At 37.3% G+C, this 11,132-nt stretch overlaps 2 protein-coding genes across 12 annotated transcripts; both read right to left on the reverse strand.

Annotated features, from left to right (window-relative positions):
- Window positions 1-1,465: 1,465 nt before the first annotated feature.
- Window positions 1,466-5,424, reverse strand: LOC113688813 (putative late blight resistance protein homolog R1B-16). Of its 11 annotated transcripts, none has more exons than XR_003448113.2 (4): window positions 5,087-5,424; window positions 2,537-4,923; window positions 2,164-2,252; window positions 1,466-1,968 (listed from the first exon to the last, which is right to left on the reverse strand). XR_003448113.2 is itself a non-coding variant. In XM_027206611.2 (3 exons), exon 2 carries the CDS (start codon window positions 3,846-3,848, stop codon window positions 2,586-2,588), a length of 1,263 nt encoding a protein of 420 aa, XP_027062412.1. In that variant the 5' UTR covers window positions 3,849-4,923; window positions 5,087-5,423; the 3' UTR covers window positions 1,466-1,968; window positions 2,537-2,585. The 11 variants fall into 11 exon arrangements, 3 of the variants coding, with proteins under 3 accessions (XP_027062412.1, XP_071907184.1, XP_071907183.1); XR_003448114.2 differs by lacking the exon at window positions 2,164-2,252 and having other exon boundaries at window positions 1,466-1,834; window positions 1,933-1,968; window positions 5,087-5,423; XR_011815223.1 differs by having other exon boundaries at window positions 1,466-1,973; window positions 5,087-5,423.
- Window positions 5,425-6,144: 720 nt separating this feature from the next.
- On the reverse strand, window positions 6,145-9,506 carry LOC113688814 (uncharacterized). Its single transcript, XM_027206614.2, has 2 exons — window positions 8,909-9,506; window positions 6,145-7,866 (listed from the first exon to the last, which is right to left on the reverse strand). Exon 2 carries the CDS (start codon window positions 7,749-7,751, stop codon window positions 6,315-6,317), a length of 1,437 nt encoding a protein of 478 aa, XP_027062415.1. The 5' UTR covers window positions 7,752-7,866; window positions 8,909-9,506; the 3' UTR covers window positions 6,145-6,314.
- Between the last annotated feature and the right edge of the window lie 1,626 nt (window positions 9,507-11,132).

Here is an 11,132-nt window from a genome sequence, read left to right on the forward strand (position 1 = left end):
AGAGAAAGAGAGAATGACAAGTCGTTTTCTTGGACAATGTATAGGTGCGCTCGTCCGTTGGCTAAAGGACTCATAGGTCATGGTGATAACGTCGTAATAATTAATAATAAAGACTATTAAGTTGGACTGGAGCGGCGATGACGTCATCTATGACGATATAACAAAGACAAGGCAACTACTCCGTACCATGCACATGCAGGTTGGCGATTGACTAGCCAGTTTTTGCTCTCTTTGGTACTTTCGTGATCCATCCTTCTAGATTGGGTTTTATTTATTTATTCATTGTTTTCCGAAATAGGAGTATAAACGAGTTGAATTGAATTTTGAGTTAATCGATCCAAGTCTTAATTTAGATTTATGAAACTCGAATTCGAACTCGACAAAATCAAAATATAAAGTTCGAACTCGAAGTCGAGCCCGAGTTTAAAAAAATAAAAAAATAATTATTTTATTTTTACAAATAAATAAAATAGTAATTTTTTAATAAATAAGAAAATATTAGAAATATATATATAATTTTACTATTAAAATAATATATATATATATATATATATATATATATAATCGAGCTCGAGTTGGTTCGCAAGCTAATGATTTCAGTATTTTTGAATTCGAATTCGAGTTTGACTTGGTTAGCTCTCAAACTTGAGCCTCTCATGATGGGTTTGATTCGTTTGCAGCCCTAATTTTCCCTTCTAGATACGTACCAAATCAAATTCTATCCGGTAATTTTATGGGTTTTAATTCTCATTATCAAACCCTTTCATTTCAGGTTCGGATTATCTATTAGGTATCCTCTACTCATTAATCTGAACTACTCAAAAAAAGAGAATTAATTTTTATCAAACGAAAATCAATACACATCATGTCAAATCCACACACTATATTGAATTTCAAACTTGAGTAGAGCCATAGAGAAAGTGAACATTTTATGAAGAGTAAATTTAATAGGCTTCCTAAAGAGAATGAGCAAGTTTTATAGAGATATTAATTCCTATATATATATAAATCCTATTGAATTATCTGTTGATAATTTCTCATCAATATCAACTATTAATGGATTATCTTTCAGTCATCTAATCGAATTAACCATCAGGTCAACTACTCGGGAATATTGAATTTTACCCTACTCTCTGTCATCCCTGTTTACCTCACAAAAATTTCCCTCAAGTTCCATGTGTTGCGACAATAAACTTTGTTGGAGGGTCATGTCTTATCTCGGAGGATCATGTCACGGAGGAGTAATGTCGACCATGGTTCCAATTCATGTGCTATCTTTGAAGAGGATACATGGCCTGAGGCCTTCTCCCATGGAGTTGAAGCGTTGTTCGTTGGATTGAGTGAGGAAACTTTTGGAAAGATAATTATGCTTCTAAATGTTTCAAAGTCTGATTCGACACCTAGGCCATTGATCTCAGCAATCATGAACATGCTTCCAGCGTCACGATGTGAAGTCCGGTACCCAAAAAGAGAAAAAAAACAACATACACATTTCACGTCGACAATGAAGTACAGGTCTTCCAAATATGTCATTCACACACACAGTCACGTTCATAACTCCACCTGCTAGGCAAATTCACACAACAGAAGAAAAGAAAAGACACAAAAATCACACAAACTTCAGCAGCAAATGTTACCCAAACAATTTTTGCGTCTTTCAACCGAATTACTCTTCCTTGTCAAGAGGAAATAAGTAGTACTTGCTTTGCTTGTGCTGGAAATCTTGACACCAGTGCGGTTCTCGGCATGCCCATCGCCCGTCCGAGATTACACTAACAAGCAACTCCACCAAACATACCTAGACTGACGAACACCATCGACCACCTAACAAGTGCTGAAAGCCACACAGATGAGCAACTCCACCAAAAATCATAGCAACAACTGACTGATTGCTGAAGTAGCCGCAGAAAGCTTTGAATCTGGGGAACTTACTTTGAGAACACTAATCCAATGCTCAGCACTGTAATGCTGCTCTAACAGAAAGCAATAAAGAATTAAGGTCACGACGCGAAGAAATTTAAGAATTACAACCAGCAGAACAAAATGTGGTTCATCTCCGCTTTCGTCAAAGCTGATGGTTCACAAAATGTCTGTTTACTCGAGGCCTACTAGATTATCATTATGTCAATACAATTAGCCAGATGAATTTGCTTGAGGCATTACCTGATAGAAAGAAAGTTGCAGAGTAAAAGACAATCCGTATTTTCTCCAAAAGCAGCCAAGGCAACATATTACGCCTCATTTTCTCCCATCTTATCCAATGCATCACAGAATTTGAAGAGTTGAATCACAAATGTTACAGCAACCATCCCATGTTTAGTGCATGTTGGTTATAAAACAAGCATTAGCTACTTTTCTTAACACAAATACCTCCAGTCAACAAATTTCCTAACTGCATGATCAATTTTTTACCTATGTCTATCTGAGAGTTACCTCATCTAATTTAAATGCTTATTATCAGTATGCTCCAATAACTATTTGGAAAAGATTTGAACGATCTACTACTGCCTAATTCAACATTGACAGGGGGACATACCTCACAACATCTGATGCGGAAGCTGGCCCCATAAGATTCTGTGCACTGGCTAGGGGATGATCCTCAGATCTTCATTTCCACAGTCCTTTTGCTCCTCCTCAATTTTCTGTACCAAATCCTTAACAGAGGCCTTACAACTTCGCAATTCAATCACTTCAAGAGCTGAAATCTGCTCTAAACAAGATGGCATCAGTTCCAATTTAGAAAGTCCTGACATCAGCAACTTCTGAAGACAGGGGAAATGATCATCAGGATCTGTGTCTGTCCACTCGACAACATCCAAATTTTCCAAAGCCAAGAACCTGAGTTTGCGGAACCCTCCTTCTGTCAGGACCCATCTTTCACCCTTGAAGGAGTCGTAGAGTAATTTCAGGACCTCAAGATTGGGCAGTTCCTCAATCAATGAAATTTTACTCCAGGGTAGGTTCAATCCTATGAGGACCAGCTTTTTTAAAGTCGATGGGAAAGAGAACTCAACGCGATCCGGTGGCAGTGACGTTGCCCACACTTCGAGTGATTCTAGACTTTCTAGTCCACTCATGTTGCAGTAGCCTATAGTCGTAGATTTCTTTGCCTTCGAGAGTTTGATTTTTAGCTGGCGCACATTTGGAATATTTTTCAGTATGTTTTCCACTCTTTGGTCCAAAGAAACTCTTAAGGTGGAAAATGTGTCCAAATTAAGCAAGCCAGAATTGTTCTCAAGATTTTCTCTTGGCAAAGACCATACGACATCATAGCCCTCAATATGTAGATGCCTCAACTTGGTCATGCTCCACAAGGTACTTGGCAATGAAACAATACCGTAATCAGATATCATGCGAAAAGTTTCTAAATTTGAGAGTTTGGCTATAGAGGGCGGGATGACCCTCATCTCACCTTGCATAGCCAAGTACCTCAGCCCAACAAGCGATACTACCTCGCTTGGAAAAACCTTGTACCGCAGAACAATTTGCTCTATATCCAAGACTCTAAGACCTTTGTAAATTTGGAAGACAAAGGAGGCATCAGCCAAGAATGACTCAGAGTCATTTCTAATCAGATTAATAAACAGCAGAGTGGATAATTGTGGACAAAATAGCCTCGACTCCTTAAAATGCTCAACCTTAGACCAAACGGACAATCTGGAGAGGTCTGGGGGCACATTGAAAGTAGAAAGCTCATCATACCCATGCAGCACTTGTAGAAAATTTTCTTCTTTGGCTTTGACCATACAATACTTATGTAACAAATCATGAATGTGGCAAGCTCTGACTCCACCTATGGATCTATGTTTGGCCACCATAACTAAATTTCTGCCAATTAGGTCCATCATGTATTCTTCTGCTAAATCCTCCAATCATTTTGCATCTGTACATTGCACAAAACCTTCGGCAATCCATAACTGCATTAGTTTCTTGGATTGAATTTCTTGGTCTTCTCGAAATGCTCCAAAATAAAGAAGACACGGCTTCAAATATGGTGGTAGATGCGTGTAACTCAGCTCTAATATATTCGTGCACTCATCTGTGTCATAAACAGCCACTTCATCCCAACGGTCATATTCTTTAGTTGCAAGAATTCCAGAAATGATAACAACTGAAAAAGGTAATCCCTTGCAATTTTTGGCAATTTGCTTCCCAATTTTAAGCAGTCCTTCAGGACATTCCTTTTCTCCAAACACCTTCTTCTGCAGTAACTCCCAACTCAGTGTATCAGTGAGTAGGCGAAGATTGTGAGGTTCCCCACCATATTCAATCTGTGAAGCCACATTAGAATTTCGACTCGTGAAGAGGATTTTACTTCCTTTCGTGGCACCTTGGAATGAAAGTCTCAAGTCATTCCATACCCTGTCATCCCAGACATCATCAAAAACAACGAGATATTTATTTCCCAGCAACTTTTTACGGAGCTTATCAAGCAATTCGTCTTCATCTAGAATTCCGAGCTCTTCATTTTTTCTAGAGTGTTCTCCATCAGAGCACAAAAGTTGAAGTAACAAATTTTTCACGCTATATGCTTGAGAAACAGTACACCAAAGTTGGATGTGAAATTGGCGCTGACTAGAAAGAGCATTGTAAACTTTTTTAGCCAAAGTTGTCTTACCAAGTCCAGCCATTCCCACGATGGGAATAATTTCCAACTGGGATCCTCTTATGAGTCGATTGATTAATGCTTTTGCCTCATCATCAAAGCCAACTACAATTTCAGGGGTTATTTCCATTTTACCTTCTGATGACGAAAGGCAGGAAGTCTTGCGAATATCTTGTCCTTCCAAGCTATATATGATATGATGAAGCGATACCTCCAGACTGCTGATCTGAGCCTTGATATTGTTACTGGTATGAGCGATCAACCAGCAGAACACAACAATCAGGAGAACCTCTGATCACTGCGAAGTCATACAACACCTGCCAGAAAAATAACAGCTACAACTTTTAGTTCAAATCCGGCATAGTATAGCAGAAAGAAAACTCTCCTCCAGAATTCATAAGACAATACAAAAACAGAAAATACATGCATATTTATTCAAGAAAGATGAAGAGGGAGATAAAAGAAACTACAGATTCTGACCATGTTCGCTAATTATGCCAACCATCCACATACATGATACCGACTAGTTTGTAGCCAGCCATTCACCAGTATGGACCTCGTGATCACTCTATTCGAGAGGCAGAGATTAGTTTAGTTTATTTATTTTGGTTTTATTCAATAAACCATTTTAGAATTGATAAAACCAGCCGACCATGAGTCATGGCATTGGGAAAAAAAAAAAAACCCAAGAAGAGATCTTGCACGGGCATAGGATCCCATTTAAAAGAATACAGTATTAGTGCTAAACCAACTCCAGAAGAAGATTACACAAAAGGCCAAAAGAAAGACAGGATTTCTTCGTCCCACCCACCTAATCCTTCTTAAACTTGCTGAAAATCAACCAACCATTATAAGTCATGACATCAGAAAAAGATAGATTCCTTTCATTTCAGTATTTCTGAACAAGTTCCTGGATAACAAGACTGAAGGTTTATCTGCAATTGGAAAAATATCAATTAGATCTGTTGAAATATCCCCCTTTTGCCTTTAGTTTTCTGTTTTAAAGAATTCCTGTGAGTGAGCTTATAGGAATAATTTTATTTCGATGAACCAACTCGTTACTCGTTAGTTCCATGCAACAAAGAATAATGAAGAAATAAAAATTATACAATTTCTGTTGGTCGTTTGTCTCGAAATGGAATGGCTTTTCTTTTCATTTTGTGAAAGGTGGAATCATTACACATAGTATGCTCCGACCCCATCAACCTATATTTTTGTTTTACGCTCCATAGGCGGATCGACTCATCAAGTTCCCATTGAAATAGGATCCATACAAGAAAAAGCACTTCCCATTCGTTGGTTATTGGTGGCATCCCGCACCAATACACTATCTCATCAACAGGATATAGTGCTGGAAACCAATATAGAAAAGATAATCCAAAAGGTTAAATCTAGAGATGCTACTTCTTCATTCTTTCCTCCACCAATTTTTTTTTAATGAATGAGAAGATTAGGACTTCTTGAATTATAGTTAAAGTCTTTATTTAGTTTTTAGGATCCATTGAGATTGCAACTAACAATGTCATAACCCACAATAATGGAAACAAAACAAACATTTATAATTTAACAACATTACCACCAACCACGCAAAATAAAATTGCAACTCAGCTACAGCTTTCACAAGTAGCTCACAAATGTTGAATAAACGCTAGCTTACAATTACACTGAACTCAACACAGTGTGAGTTGAACTTGACCCTGAATCAAGCCTAGCTTGAACTGCTAATCTGAGCCTTGATAAGGTTGATATTGTTGTTGGCATCAGCTAACTTAGCACAACAATCTGTGTCCTGCACTTTGTCCACAAAGAGCGAGCAGATTAGAATTCCTGCCTGAGCAAGAACAGCTACAATTTTTTTATTTAGCACATCAATCTCCGGACGCCGCTCCTTAAGAATGCTTCTGAAGAATCGCAGTCCCGCGTAGAGCGTTTGCATTTGATCTTTCACAGCAACTGGTAAGCTGGTACCACTGCATAATAGGTCCCACATGCTACTTATGAGAGAATCATTGAAGTCTTGCATTATACGCTTGTCCATTTTCTTACCACGTGAGGATGATGAGGATCTTGAAGGTTTAAGGACTTTGATATAGATCTCACAGACTAGGGGATTGACAGGCTGAATCTTCTGTACTAGATCAGAAATCAATGAGCACATCTCAGGACTGCGCACTTGTTCATCTTCTTGGTAAAACAAACACCTGCAAGAGAACAATGCTGCATACACAGCAGCAATTCGACAGTGAGTCAACAGATTTTCCATTATACCTTGCTCAACGCCTCGCGACTTGGCAAAGCGGGTTAAATTTTTCAAGAATATTAGCTTGTCTTGGAGGGCCTCAATTTGTGCGTGCAAAGCAGTGTTGTAACCATCTGTGGACTCTATTTCTAGTTCCTCACTGCATTCATCATCTTCACTTCCTTCGAGGCCCTCATTGTCACCACCTTCAAGTTTCAGGGCCTCAATTTGTGCCTGCAAAGCAGTGTTGTCACCTTCTGTAGACTCAAAATCCTCACTGCCTTCGAGTGACTCATTCTCACTGCCTTGATTCTCACTGCATTCGAGGGACTTATTCTCACCCAATTGTGCATGGAAAGCAGTTTTCTGACCTTTCTTGTACTCGAAATACTGACCGCTGAGAAGATCAAGTAGATTCTGTAAAATAGAGTCTATGAAGCCCACAAGTTGGTCATCACTCATGCAAGAGTTGCTATCCCATGACCAGAAGTCCAACAAACCACTATAAACTTCGATGATTGTTTGCATAAAGGGCTTGATGTCATCCCACAAACTAATGATCACAGTTGCGAAACTCTTCTCCAGGCCTCTCAAATGGGCAAACGATATTTGTGAGCTTTGACGAATTGAGCGAGTGTCTTTCCCATGCTTCTTTAGAGTATCCTCAATGCGAGACACAAAGTTTTGAAGGCTCACCTCCTTTACATCATTAAATTCCAAACTGATATCCATGTTTGCCAACTTAATTCTGTAGGCTAACATAAGAAAAGTTTTCAGAAATTTCAAGTTCAGCTTGAGGGTCCTAACTTCCTGACACAAGCGATGAGAAAATCCAGTTTGGATGTTCTTCTGGAGCACCTCCAGATCACCTACTACTATAGAAACCTCACGTAATGTGCTTGCCATCTCTGTATTTCTTAACAGCGATCTTCCTTTCACTCTCAAAATTCTATGCAGGTGGTAAGAGTATCAGAACTAAAGAAACCTCGCCTCCAGAAAGCCAAGAAAGAAACAGCAATGTCTATTCATTCAAGAAAAGCAGAAGATTAAAATTAAGAGTAGTACTAATGATTCAGACAATGTCCCCAATTTCAGCCAATCATCACAAACAAGTTTAGTTTTGTTACTTTATGGGTAAAAAATAATCCAGAGGATTAGGCACCCGCTCACCAATGTTGACCTTCTAACTACTCCATCCTGAGATGAAGGCATAAGTTTAGTTATTTTGGGTTTATTCAATGATCCATGTCAGAATTGCTGACAACCAGCCAAACATCATGAGTCATGACATTGAACCAAAAAACAAAGAAAAGAAAAAGGCGAAAAAACAAAGAGAGATCGTGCATCAAGACAGCATATTATTATTAACGAGAATATACTATTAGAGAAAAGATTACCCAACAGGCCAGAACAAAAGACAATATGTCTAATGTCTTCATCCCACCCACCTAATCCATTTCAAAAAAAAAAAATTACTCCGTCCGTCCCACCCATGTAATCCATTTCAAAAAAGCTAATCTTACCTTTCTGAATCATGACACGAAATAAAAACTTAAAAAAAAGATGGAAAGAAAAATACAGTATGCCTTTAATGAGAATAAACTATTGAAAAAACACCAGAGAATACTTCTCAAAAGGACAAAATGAAAAAAGTAGGACTGCATTCTATATTTGCGATCTCTCAGATGTGCTGCAAGCCTGCAACTGGCATAGACCATAGATGTAAATATTTTGTTGTTTTGGCTTAATTGTTGATGGAAAAAAGTCCACCAACCAGGAGTCAAGAGTCAATCTACCACTGTTAAATTTCAACTATAGTCCTATTTGGAATTCAGTTTCGCAATCTACCAGAAAAATTCAGCTCAACTAGTTCTTATGCAGTAATTCGTATTAATAACAACAAAGATCGAGTTTTTCAACATGGGTTTTCAAGTATTAAATATAATCAGCTAGGCAGCAAGTTCCAGTCGAATGAACAAAAGGATAAATTTGGCAACTCTAGAAAGTATATGTATATATGTTTCGGTGCAATTGTAGATACAGAGGAAATAAAAGAGCAAAACCTGAAGGTTTTGAAGAGATACTCAGCTGCAGCTGCTGCTGCAGAGAAATTTGAAACAAGAAAACACCGAGAAAAAGAAAGAAAAGAAGTAAAATAGAAAAGATTTTGTCTTTTGATATCTGAAGAAGAGTATATTGTAACTTTTAGAGACTAGAGTTTCCGCAAAATCAACTGAGCACCATATTGTGGTTGGAGAGCGATGATTGTGTGAGGAGCATGTGCATACAATGGAGAAAGCTCCAAAGAGAAGTGCAGTAAAATCATAGCCGGTGCCATTTTTGCTTCTAACATGGCAAAATTTTGTCCAAGGCAAATCCAGGGTCCCCAACCGAATGGAAAATAAGCAAGCTGCCCTTTTGTTGCCTTCAAAACTCCTTCACTAAATCTCTCTGGATTGAATTATTTTGCATCCTCACCCCATAAAGTTAGTGTCATGTTGTAGAATGACAGCAGGCAATAAGAGCTGCACTCCAGCTGGTAAGATGAGTTCCCTTAATTTAGTTTCTTTGTTAGTCATTCGAGAAAGCACCAACCCTGGTGGATACAGGCTCAGAACCTCATTCAAGATCATACTTATCTGTCACAAGATAGAAAGTTCTAATAAATAGGTCAAAAATATAGACTAGCAATTCAAAAAAATAAAAATGAAAATGAAAATCTTGCAGGAGAAATAAATAGGTATTGAAGGGAAGTTACTGAGGAGTAATTTGTAAGTGTATTGTAAAAGTGAATCACCAGCATATGGTAGGGGTGCAGATGAGTGAAACTCAATCCATCTACTAGAAAGCTCGTTGAGTCAAAGCTTGAATTCATAGATTAAAGTGTCAAAATGAAAAAAAATGATTATTTATAACAGAATCTATAAAAATATTAAAATTACTCTTGTTTTAAAAATTAAAATATGTGAAGTGATCAAAATATATAAACATAATATGCATAACATTTTAAATTTCTATGATTTTATATTTTACCATATAATTTTTTTATGGTTTAATGTTTTATCCTGCCTAGATGTATCATATGACTCCATTCTTTTCAATCGTCTTACAACCCCAGAAGAAAATAAAGGGACGAGTTTTTACTCTACCAAATTATGCTACAATGCGGTAGGAAGTTATTCAGTTTTCACAAAAGTAGAGTTGAAAAAAAATTACAAAAAAGAGAAAAGCTAGATTGGATTCAACGAATTCTGGTTGAAAATGGAACTAGAGGAGTTTAATTCATAAAATATTCTAAAATAGAAATTTTGCCATTAAGATTTTTTGCCCTTTTTCTTTCTTTAATCTAGGGGTGGGAGAGGTTGATAAGCATAGTCTATTCTTATCAACCATTTTCTTGAAATTCTTCATTATAAATACCATCCATTGACACCAATATGAAACGATGACCGTTGCTTCTGAGACAGCCACAGCAATAATGAAGAATGCTGTTCACATGGATAAGAAATTATGAAGAATTGCACAGGTTGCAATTTTATTATTTATTTTATTATTAATTTTTCTTATTACTTGATTTGATATGAATTAATTATTAGATTCTACTCACTTTTGACCATTTACATTTATTTCAGGGATTTGATCGAAAACATCGTAACAAGTGTCAATTTAGCAGAAAGAACTCGAGTAGTAGGCATTCAGAAACAATTTTGGAACAAGAAGACGCGACCCTTTTTTATAATTTACGGAAGACAGTATAAAAGAGGAAAAGGAACGAATGGCTGGAACTTCTTTCTTCCTCTCGGTGGGAGCCGCCGCACGGTGGCCAGGCATTAGATAGAAGGAGGAAATAGAGGAGAGAAGTCAGAGAACTGGTATGAGTACTTTAGATTAGCCTTTCACTTTTCCTTTTTAGCTTTTGGTAGTGGAGACTTTTTTTTTTTTTTTTTTTTTTACCAAGCAAATTAAGACTTTTCGTGGTAGTGGAGACTTTTAGTAGTTGTTGCTTCCTTCGTGAATGCATTGGATGATTCTTTTTTCTTTGCTTTTTGCTCTTTGACTTTTCTTTGGTTATTAGTAATTTCTTTTCCTTCTGTGTATGTCAATTCCGAATCCTTCTTCGTATCACTACTTCGGACGAATAGAGTTTTCCCAATTTCAAAGGACAATGGCCGCTACTTTCTCTTCAATTTTATATGGGTCTCTCTTATCAAGAATGAACTAAATCCCCTTTTTTAATCAAGAAACAATGGAGGCTTGGTTCGTCTAAAAATTGTAAGATCAATTTAA

This window comes from Coffea arabica, chromosome 5c, assembly GCF_036785885.1.
Source record: "Coffea arabica cultivar ET-39 chromosome 5c, Coffea Arabica ET-39 HiFi, whole genome shotgun sequence".
Lineage (NCBI taxonomy): Eukaryota > Viridiplantae > Streptophyta > Magnoliopsida > Gentianales > Rubiaceae > Coffea > Coffea arabica.